Here is a 12,066-nt window from a genome sequence, read left to right as displayed (position 1 = left end):
CACAGAATGCCAACATGGTCAACAAGTACACGGTGTGCCATGGGGCTGCTTCCGTTCTGTACAGCTATGACGCCTTACTAACCCATAATCGATTATACACATGGGCAATGCCACATCTTTCACGTTCTCAAACTCAAAGTCCATGGATCGCTAACTTACTTCCATATTCAAACTATGGATTCAAACTATTCATAGTGAACTTGTTCAGTGAATCTATATTTAGTTTTGGCAGTATATTGTAGCCATCTTTCACATGCACAAATGTGTTAGCTTAACATTTAATCTTCAGCACGTGAGCCAATTGGTATCACACACAAGAAAAGTTAAATGAATATAGTCCAAATGCAGCTGCAATCACATTCTCAGTTAGCCTGTTGGGCACTCAGCAGTAACTTAGGTGTGAAATGCAGGCTGACGCTAAGGTACCACTTTAGATATAGATAATACTTTGAACAGAAGCTTGAACACTTTGGGAAGATTTTAATGATTGCATTTCAAAGAAATGTTTTTGTCTCGTCTTGAGACCTCAATTGACATGACTTTAATTTCCTGTATATTTTTAAAGAAAAGCTGATCATGTGACTATTCATTCTAGATGATTAAACTCATGGAATATAGAAAAGCATTTACAATTAGTGCCCGCAAAAAAAAAAATCATCTTTCCGTGTCTTCTCCATTGTTCAAAATATCATTAAGCAGATGCACCAGTTTCATGGGATGTTTGGGTCTGATGTGCAACACTATGCACCCATTTAAAACATGCCTCCTTACAGAACTGGGATTCAAAGATCATGAATAGATTTTAATCTTTTCCAATGACCAGGTGGACTACTGGTTTGTAATGAATCTCAAGGTGTCTTATTCAAGATCCAAGTTTCATATTTCAGGTTTCAACTTCAACATATAATTATTTAAATCTCTCAATGAAACACTAACCAACAATAACTTCACCCACTTTGAGATTAAAATACTTTGTTCAGACAACCCTGTTTGAAAGCAGAAAATCACTTTATTTTTTATACAGTTCAAATAGTTAAAGTGAATATGACACTCACTTGACCCAAATCCTTGTGATACCTTTGTTTCTGATTGCTTAATAAACCAGTTATTTGTTAATGGAATCAGTCGTGCCCCCCAAAATACAATGCACATGATCGCAAACACACAGCTAAATTAAACAGTAAATTCAAACAATTCAGGTGGCAATTGATCTCATCAGCATTCTCCAAGGTGTCAAAATATCAAGGATTTCACCGGAATCATGTCTGTAAATTTCACCCAGATATCAAGGGCAAAACGAAATAGTGCAAAATCTTTTAAGAATTTAAAATGCTTGTTATGCCCAAACAACGTATACTAAGTTTTGTTACCTTTTACAATCGCTCTAAATAACATCGAGGCCTGCAAGTTGATATGATACATTCATCTATCTTGAGTGTTGTGTTCGTCATATTATGTCCATAATTTCCATTGTACAGGCATGTGATCATGTTAATCCAGTGTTAATGACCTTCAGCTAGAGTGACCTACAGATAATGAAGGCACAAGAGACTGTCGATGCTGGAATCTGGAGCAAAAAATGGAGAGCTGCTGGAGGAGTTCAGGTCATGCAGCATCCGTGGAGGGAAATGAACAATGTTTCGGGTTGAGATCCTTCAACTGGACTGCCACGTGAAAGGTTTGGACCCAAAATGTCAACTGTATATATCCCTCCACAGATGCTGCCTGGCTTGTCGACTTCCCCCAGCAAGCTTTCCTTATTTTTGACCTACAGATTATCCAATCTTTTAGTTCCATTTTTAAAACTCATGCTACAATCATTTGAAATCAGTTCAAATTTAGGCAACTGATCTGCCTTTCCTAAATAAGACCTGTGAGGCCCCAGATGGTAGCTGAAGAACCAAACTGATTTCAGTTTAATTCTTAAACTAATAACATCAGCCAAGTGAAGAATAACACTGCTCAATTCCATCAGTTTGTGAGAGATCTGCACTCAGACTGTGTCAAATTAAAGTAATGAACTTGATCTAACAATCTCCGTAAAACTACGGCAATTTTCAGTGCAGTTTCCAGATTGTATTTCTAGCAGAAACTCCAGGCTCAGTCTTCAATTTCCACCCGTGTTAGAGTTAGTAGGTATCACAAAATGCTGGAGTAACTCAGCAGGTCAGGCAGCATCTAGGAGAGAGTGAATGGGTGACGTTTCGGGTCGAGACGTGACCCACCTGCTGAGTTACTCCAGCATTTTGTGATACCTTCGATTTGTACCAGCATCTGCAGTTATTTTCCTACAGTGTTAGAGTTAGTGATCATTACTGGACATTTTATGTGGTCCAGATTATTCACAAGTATCTATGAGCAGGAAGGGCAAATTCAAGTCTCAAAAATAAATTAATGTTGCCCAACTCTATTCAGGGAACAGTTATACAGCGGGCACCTTTGAAACAGAAGTGTTCACTTTAATTTTTTTGCCTTGAACAGATTTTCTTTGCATATAGCTGAAATACCTGCAATACCTGCACAACAACAAATATAACATGACAATATGCTCTCGATAACTCCATTTATTTCAACAGAAGTGAGAGGAGAGCACAATTATTCACAAGTCAACTAAATAGAAAAGTAAACTAATTCCACATAATATTTACAATCTTATAATTGGAAATTTTGCATGCATGTTTGCAGGAAGTTCACATGTTGCCCAATAGTGCCAAGACTTTAAATGTTGAAGCAGTGTATTCAACCAGCACACCCACGTATAAATTTCAGTTAAAGCTTAAGTAAATGCAAGTGATAGCCCCAAATTACAACATACATATGCCACTTAAATGCAAAAAGTTAATGTCTTAAATACAGAGACAGTAAACATTTTAAAAATCCTAGTGATATCTACAGCACCAACACAAAGGGATGCAATACAACATGCTCCATATCCCTATTTGTAAGGACATTAATGGTGAGATCAATAAAAGCTATAAAAAAAATTTACTTGTGATACTGCTGACTCCAAACACGAGGCTGAGAAATAAGCATGATTATTTTCATTGGCTCTTCCTTGTGCTTTTATATCACTGACTTCAACATTTGTTTCAATCATGATTTGTATCTAACTGCATTTGTAAAGCGAGTTTGTCTCACAATGAGAACATACTTTTCAGCGGTATGCGTCACAGGGGATTGGAAATATTTTCATATATTCAGAATAGTGTATTTCTGCTCTTTATCCCATGAAGAATGAATAGTGAATGAAGAAAGGACAGTGGCTGCTCACACACAGGTTTTCACCATTAAATTTCAGCTTCTTCTGGATTTTGAATGCTGAATTAGCCATTGCAGAGTGATATCTAAGAGAAAACAAAAATGCAAATTATTAACTTGAATAATTGTATTTTTTGGTAATAATTAGCTCTGTCATACAATATCAAGATCAATTGAATCTTTTAGTATTTTGATAAGTCAAAGCAACTAGATCTACTCACTAGAAAGGAACATGCATAAAACACATCTCGGATTACAAGCAAAGTAAATGAAATTGAGCCAAACTTAAGTATTGACACATTTATGTTGAACATTACTTACAGAAAATGTATGATTTCAATAGCCTCACAGGTACAGCAAATGCCACAATTAGTTTATATTTTAAACCATCTGCAGCACTTGAGCATCAAGTCTGGGTTGGCCATGCTACATTTATAACAGTTTATGTGGTAATAGTTTGAGGTTAATATTCAAATTGATATTAAATATAACATCCTCCAGTTCATTATGTCAGTTGGCCAACAAAATTGACATCAACTGGCTTCCGCTATTTTTCGAAGCCAGCAGAAACCAATTCACAAAGGGCATAAAACCAAAATTCTTTTATATCATTCACAGTTCCACTCTTAGTCTTACTTTAGTTTAGTGATAAGAGTCAGGGGGAAAAAAAACTTTAACCAAGTGCCCAGTTAGTAAATTAATAAACAGCATCTCTGGAGAAAATTGATAGGTGACGTTTCAGAGTCTGAAGAAGGGTGCCAACCCAAAATGTCACCTAACCATTTTCTTCAGAGATGCTGCCTGACCCGCTGAGTTACTCCAGCATTTTATGTCTACCTTTGAGATCTGTCTTTGTGGTTGTGGTGGTTTATGAAGGTACATCAAAGCAAGCATAGAAAGCATTGAACTCAATAGGGAGTGATGAGTCTGTCACTTGAGTTACTTGGTTTTAGTTTGTAAGAATTGGTGGCATGCAAGCCCTGCCACAGCTGCCTTTATATGTTGGGCATTAATACAAAAGAAAACCGTTTTTTAAAGAGATTAAAACTTCTGCAGATTTTTACTGACACCCAAGTAAAATTTAAGAATGTAATTGAACTGCTTTTAGCCCAAGACTTCTTGGCAGAATTAGCCTTACATTTTCACTGCTGACCCAACTCAATTTGGTATTTTAGTTGGATCTCTACCCCGATCCCACACATATAAATAAGATCCCATGAGTTTGGATTATGCAGAAGTAGTCACGCATGACCCACTCTTTGCAAATCCATGCCAACTCTTGGGTTCATTCAGTAAGCTTGGGATTTAAACCAAAGTTCCAATTAACATTATTCTTTACTTTATTTTGGCCCATATTTCCAAATAGCCTCAAACCTCTTACCTATGTTATCCTTCTCTTTGCATGAAATTGAATAGCAGCAGATTTCTCGGTCCTGAATAGCAGCCAGATTCCTACAATGACATAATCAATTTAATTCTCAAAACACACTGATACAAGTTATGCAATTAAGCATTGATACAAGTCATGCAATTTGTAATGAAGTTTGGGACTGACCATGAAAATACTTCAGTTACATGCTGCCAGACTAACGATTCACTTTACCAATGCTTCCCAAGAACCAAAACATATGATAAAGAAATGAATAATCTACCAACACATTTAAATCTAATTTGAAAAATAGATCACTAACATCCAGCTTCTCCATCAGATTGGTCATAAAAAATTACTAATGTTAATATCCGATTAGCATTCAATAAAAGTGACATACTGCATTATTGCCCATTGGGCTGCAATCAAATGCCTTTTGTATTAAGCAAAATCAAGGTACAAATAATACCTTGGTCTTAGATTCTTAGGAATAGCACTAAAATGGCTTCTGTAATATGACAAAATGATCACATGAGTTTGACAGTAGTGGCTGGGCAAATAATAATTATACTGTCAGCAGACACAGCTAATCTGAACTATGTGTATAACATTTCTAAAACATCATAAGATGAATGTTATTTTATCAACGTGGCTTGGTGCATACTAGCAGTTTCCATACAATAACCAGGACTGCTGGCTCAACAGCAAAAGACATGGCTCAAACACTGTGCTGACTGACAAATTTAGTGTTTCATGTTAGATGGCAAGAGCTCAACACCCAATTAGCTTCCTGGAAGATGCATTTGAGAAAGAACTCACTAAAGCAGTGTATGAGTTTTTACTGAAGCAAAGTAAAATGTGATGCAATGTAGACGGAGGAATTGAGACTACTCAAAAATGTGTGTTACTGCAACTATTAAGCCTTGATACAAAGCAGGAAATGCTAAATCCAAGAGATCTGGTACTCCGAGATTAGACTACTTCAGAATAAAGTGAACATAAATTAACCTGCCATATTTAAAACCTCTGAATTTTTCCTGAACCTTCAAAAGAATGAAATTCGACATGTAATAATATGAAAATAAGAAAGATTTCCAAGCCCCCTTGAGAAATGAGCAACCGCAATTATAAAGTTGCTCCCCTACTTTCTTTAAAGGCACTTCACTGGTTTCTGCTAATGATTGATGATCGTAATAACATTTCTGGCATAACCTCAGATAATTGAGGTTTCCTTGGATCCTTGAAAGTATTTTAATCAGATACTGAATAAATAATTGTGGAAATTAAGCTTTCATTCCCCAACATTATTATTCTTACCACAATTTTGGAATTCTGTAAAGAACCAAAAAAAGGATGCCACCATTCAAAACAACGACTTACATTTTTTCAATGAGCTGTTTTTCATCCAAAGCATTTTGTAGATCTCTCTTATTGCCAAGAACTAGGACCTGAAAAGGTAAAATGAACAACATATATTATTTAAAAGATATGTTTGTCACTAACCTCTCAAAATTTACCTTTTACTGCAAGGTAAAAATAACTTGCATTTCTTTCCACTACAGTCATATTGGTAATATCGTACTGGTTACAGGGGGTTATCATTCTTGTACTCGTTATTCTCTGTTTTTAATCAAGTTGAATAGATCATTCAAAATCACAGTTATAGAGTGATACAGTGTGGAAACAGGCCCTTCGTTCCAACTCGCCCACACCGGCCAACAATGTCCCAGCTACATTAGTCCCACTTGCCTGTGCTTGGTCCATATGCCTCCAAACCTGTCATTTCCATGTACCTGTCTAATTTTTCTTAAACGATGGGATAGTCCCAGCCTCAAATACCTCCTCTGGCAGCTTGTTCCATACGCCCACCACCCTTTGTGTGAAAAAGTTACCCCTCGGATTCCTATTAAATCTTTTTTTTTTTTTTTTTTTTTTTTTTTTTTTTAAATAAAATTTTATTGGGGATAGGTACATAACCTGTTTACATCTTTACAGTCATACATTTTTGAATTGATAATATTGTCAATTATTATTATATACCTTTTACCCCTTTTTTTTAATTTATTTTATATAAACTAAATAAAGCTAACGAAGTAGATGAAGTGAAGAAAGAAAAGAGAGAGAAGAAAACTAAAAACAAAAACCAATTTAAAAGAAAAAATAACTAAAAACAAAAAAAAAAATAAAAATAAGGAAAAAATTAGTTAAAGAAGAATGGAAAAATTTATTAAAATAACAAAAACTTCATTCGAGATATATTCGTACATTCCAAAGTATAGCATTTCATTCATTCTTTAGTCCGAGTGCTAGTCAGGTTCCTGTGCTGAACTATTCTGACCCTTTAAGTAATCAATAAAAGGAGACCATGTTTCAATGAATAATTCCTGTTTGTCCAACAGGGAAAATCTGATTCTTTCCACGTTTAAGGTCTCCGTCATTTCTATAATCCACATTTTAATTGTGGGGGCCGTAGGGCCTTTCCAAAATTTTAGAATTAATTTTTTTCCTGTTATTAAACTATAATCAATAAAGTTTTTTTGTGTTGTTCTGAATGTTTTATTTAATTCTAATTCTAATATTCCGAGTATAATTAATTTTGGATCTGGGTCCAATTGTGTGCTGGTTATTTTAGATATTATACTAAAAATATTTACCCAAAATTTTTTAATTTTTATACAGTTTGCAAACATATGAGATAATGTAGCTTCTAAATGTTGACATTTATCACATTTAGGTGAAATATGTTGGAAAATTTTATGTAGTTTTGTTTTTGAATAATGTAACCTATGTAATACTTTAAATTGTATTAGAGAATGTCTGGCGTTTAGTGAACACTGATCTATATGTTGCAAACTTTCTTCCCAAGTATCTTTCGTTATTACTTGATTTAATTCTTTTTCCCATTTTTGTCTATATAAATCCGTAGAAGGCATGTCACTGTCTAATAAAATATTATATATATAAGATATTAATTTTTCTGTATTAGGATGTTTGTTCCAACATTCGTCAAGAATTTCTGAATTTCTAATTTGAAAATTTTGGGAGTTCGACTTTACGTAATCTCTAAGTTGAAGATATCTGAAATAATCATTTCCACGAAGACCATAAATCTGTTGCAACTCCTGAAATGTCAGAAAGGTGCCTTCCTTATAAAGTTGTCCCATATTTTTAATTCCATAATTCTTCCACTGTGTAAAAGATTTAAGATTCCTATTAAATCTTGAACCTACTGTATGCCCTCTGGTCCTCGAATCCCCGACTAGGGTTGCCGGGCCCACAGGATCGTCAGTTGGGGGAGGGTTGCCCCAGGAGAGATTTGGACCTAACAGGTCTATCTCAGTCCAGTACACAAACAAAATTACTTAGGTTGCCTACAAGAACAACTTACTGAAGGGCAACTCCAAACATTGCATTATGAATTCATCAACAGCACCTGTACTGTTGGTTTTTTCCCCAGTAACAGTAATTGCACCTCTCAAACATGAACATTAGATGCCACACTAGCATTAGGTTACATCAGACACCACTTGATACAGTACAAAAGACACAAAATATCAAATGTTTGAAAATTATGTTTTGTTACTTTGACCTAGTTGGCATTTTTGAAACCACAGAAAATGATGCACCTTGTATCTATATCTTGAACTGCTGTCAATGCCTTCTACACAATGGTGTTTGCACTGAAACAGTTTAGCAATGTGCATTAGAGAGTGGAAAGGAACCAATATAACTCATTACATGCATGTAGCAGTACAGAAGGTGCCAGTTTAACATATAATAACATATATAACAACTACAGCATGGAAACAGGCCTGTCCGGCCCTACCAGTCCACGCCGACCATTCTCCCTGACCTAGTCTCATCTACCTGCACTCAGACCATAACCCTCCAATCCCCTCCTATCCATATACCTATCCAATTTACTCTTAAATAATAAAATCGAGCCAGCCTCCACCACTTCCACCGGAAGCCCATTCCATACAGCCACAACCCTCTGAGTAAAGAAGTTCCCCCTCATGTTACCCCTAAACCTTTGTCCCTCAATTCTGAAGCTATGTCCCCTTGTTGGAATCTTCCCCACTCTCAAAGGGAAAAGCCTACCCACGTCAACTCTGTCCGTCCCTCTCAAAATTTAAAAAACCTCTATCAAGTCCCCCCTCAACCTTCTACGCTCCAAAGAATAAAGACCCAACCTGTTCAACCTCTCTCTGTAGCCTAAGTGCTGAAACCCAGGCAACATTCTAGTAAATCTCCTCTGTACCCTCTCCATTTTGTCGACATCCTTCCTATAATTTGGCGACCAGAACTGCACACCATACTCCAGATTTGGCCTCACCAATGCCCTGTACAATTTCAACATTACATCCCAACTTCTATACTCGATGCTCTGATTTATAAAGGCAAGCATACCAAACGCCTTCTTCACCACCCTATCCACATGAGATTCCACCTTCAGGGAACAATGCACAGTTATTCCCAGATCCCTCTGTTCCACTGCATTCCTCAATTCCCTACCATTTACCCTGTACGTCCTATTTTGATTTGTCCTACCAAAATGCAGCACCTCACACTTATCAGCATTAAACTCCATCTGCCATCTTTCAGCCCACCCTTCCAAAAGGCCCAAGTCTCTCTGTAGACTTTGAAAATCTACCTCACTATCAACTACTCCACCTATCTTAGTATCATCTGCATATTTACTAATCCAATTTGCCACACCATCATCCAGATCATTAATGTAAATGACAAACAACAGTGGACCCAACACAGATCCTTGGGGCACTCCACTAGACACTGGCCTCCAACCTGACATACAATTGTCAACCGTTACCCTCTGGTATCTCCCATTCAGCCATTGTTGAATCCATCTTGCAACCTCACTATTAATACCCAACGATTTAACCTTCTTAATCAACCTTCCATGTGGAACCTTGTCAAATGCCTTACTGAAGTCCATATAGACAACATCCACAGCCTTGCCCTTATCAATTTCCCTGGTAACCTCTTCAAAAAATTCAAGAAGATTAGTCAAACATGACCTTCCAGGCACAAATCCATGTTGACTGTTTCTAATCAGGCCTTGATTATCCAAATAATTATATATATTGTCCCTAAGTATCTTTTCCATTAATTTTCCCACCACAGACGTCAAACTAATAGGTCTATAATTGCTAGGTTTACTTTTAGAACCTTTTTTAAACAAAGGCACAACATGCGCAATGCGCCAATCTTCCGGCACCATCCCTGTTTCTAATGACGTTTGAAATATTTCCGTCATAGCCCCTGCTATTTCTGCACTAACTTCCCTCAATGTCCTAGGGAATATCCTATCAGGACCTGGAGACTTATCCACTTTTATATTCTTCAAAAGTGTCCGTACCTCCTCTTCTTTAATCCTCCTAATTTCCATCACTACTCTACTTGTTTCGCTTACCTCACATAATTCAATATCCTTCTCCTCGGTAAATACCGAAGAAAAGAAATTGTTTAATATCTCCCCCATTTCTTCCGGCTCAGCACATAGCTGTCCACTCTGACTCTCTAATGGACCAATTTTATCCCTCACTATCCTTTTGCTATTGACATATCTGTAGAACCCCTTGGGGTTTACTTTTACATTACTTGCCAAAGCAGCCTCATATCTTTTTTTCGCTTTTCTAATTTCCTTTTTAAGATTCCTTTTACATTCTTTATATTCCTCAAGAACCTCATTTACTCCCTGCCGCTTATATTTATTGCATATCTCCCTCTTTTTCCGAACCAAGTGTCCAATTTCCCTGGAAAACCATGGCTCTTTCAAATTATTATTCTTTCCTTTCCACCGAACAGGGACATAAAGACTCTGTACTCTCAAAATTTCACCTTTAAATATCCTCCATTTCTCTATTATATCCTTTTCATAAAACAACAATTTCCATTTCACTCCTTTTAAATCCTTTCTCATCTCCTCAAAATTAGCCTTTCTCCAATCCAAAATCTCAACCCTTGGTCCAGATTTGACCTTCTCCATAATGATATTGAAACTAATGGCATTATGATCACTAGACCCAAAGTGCTCCCCAACACATACCTCCGTCACCTGACCCATCTCATTTCCTAACAGGAGGTCCAACACTGCCCCTTCTCTGGTAGGCACCTCTACGTATTGCTGCAAAAAACTATCCTGCACACATTTTACAAACTCCAAACCATCCAGCCCTTTAACAGAATGTGATTCCCAGTCTATATACGGAAAATTGAAATCACCCACAATCACCACTCTGTGCTTACTACTAATATCTGCTATCTCCTTACATATTTGCTCTTCCAATTCTCGTTCCCTATTTGGCGGTCTATAATACACCCCTATAAGTGCTGCTAAACCTTTCTCATTTCTGAGTTCCACCCAAACAGCCTCCTTAATCGAGCCTTCTAGTCTGTCCTGCCAAAGCACTGCTGTGATATCCTCCCTGACAAGCAATGCAACACCCCCACCTCTTGCCCCTCCGATTCTATCACATCTGAAACACATACTGAAGAGCAAAAATCCATACATCTGGAAAATGCTCAAACTTTACAGGCCAGCACAGTTTAACCTTTTGACAGCCCCTTTGAATGGCATTGGCATGACACCTCTTGGCATAAATATCCATGAGCCCGTCTTCATCGACAGGTGGTGGTGGAGAGTCAAGAACTTCAAGTTCCTGGGCTTGGATATCTCTGAAGTCTGTCCTGAACCCATCACATTAATGCAATCACAAAGTAAACTTATCAACACCTCCACTACCTTACAAGATCAAGGACTTTTGGTGTATCGATGACCATTGAGCTTCGACATATGCAAGGTAGAAAGGGCACAGAATGATTGAATCAGGGTCTGTTTCGGCAACTCAAACACAGGAAAAGCAATTACAGAGAATGGTAGACACTGCCCAATGATATTGGCATCCGCATCATCAAAGGGTTCTATAGGAGATGCTACTTCAAAAAGCCACCCAATATTGCAGGCCCATAGCACCCTGTCCACACTATCATTTGGCTCCAACCAGGTTCAAGAATAGCTTCTTCCCATCAACCATCACGCTCTTGAACACTACACCACAGTAACCTCAGAAACTATGAACCTCTATGGACTGTCTTTGGTTGCACTTCAGACCGTTTCTTTTTGCACATTAGGGCTATTAATTTATTGAACTATTTTTTGATTGTTTTATTTGCATGTATTATATTTACAGGCCAGTTAAGCTGCAGCAAATAAGAATTTTGTTGTTGGTACGTATGACAATTAAACATACTTCACTCTTGAAACAACTTCCCTTCCTGACCATGAAAATAAAGTTAAAAATTAGGAAGCTTTGCTCACATAAGCCAAGTACACAATTTAAAACGAATTAATCCATTACTGAAGGACACACTGCTGGCTGTCATCCGCTAACAGGGATTTTAGTTGGTTATTAGTT

General features: G+C 37.1%; 1 protein-coding gene across 1 annotated transcript in view; it reads right to left on the bottom strand.

The window, feature by feature from the left end:
* Positions 1-989: 989 nt before the first annotated feature.
* LOC144601906 (ADP-ribosylation factor-like protein 8B-A) overlaps positions 990-12,066 on the bottom strand; it is a 33,016-nt gene continuing 21,939 nt past the window's right edge. The window contains exons 5-7 of the mRNA XM_078414447.1: positions 6,008-6,075; positions 4,640-4,710; positions 990-3,344 (exon numbers count right to left, since the gene is read on the bottom strand). Coding sequence (XP_078270573.1) covers positions 3,295-3,344; positions 4,640-4,710; positions 6,008-6,075 — 189 coding nt within the window. The 3' untranslated portion in view covers positions 990-3,294. The remainder of the gene's footprint in view (positions 3,345-4,639; positions 4,711-6,007; positions 6,076-12,066) is intronic.

This window comes from Rhinoraja longicauda, chromosome 17, assembly GCF_053455715.1.
Source record: "Rhinoraja longicauda isolate Sanriku21f chromosome 17, sRhiLon1.1, whole genome shotgun sequence".
Taxonomy (NCBI): Eukaryota; Metazoa; Chordata; class Chondrichthyes; order Rajiformes; family Arhynchobatidae; genus Rhinoraja; species Rhinoraja longicauda.
Note: the sequence above shows the minus strand (reverse complement) of the source record. Positions and strands in the feature narration are given on the sequence as shown.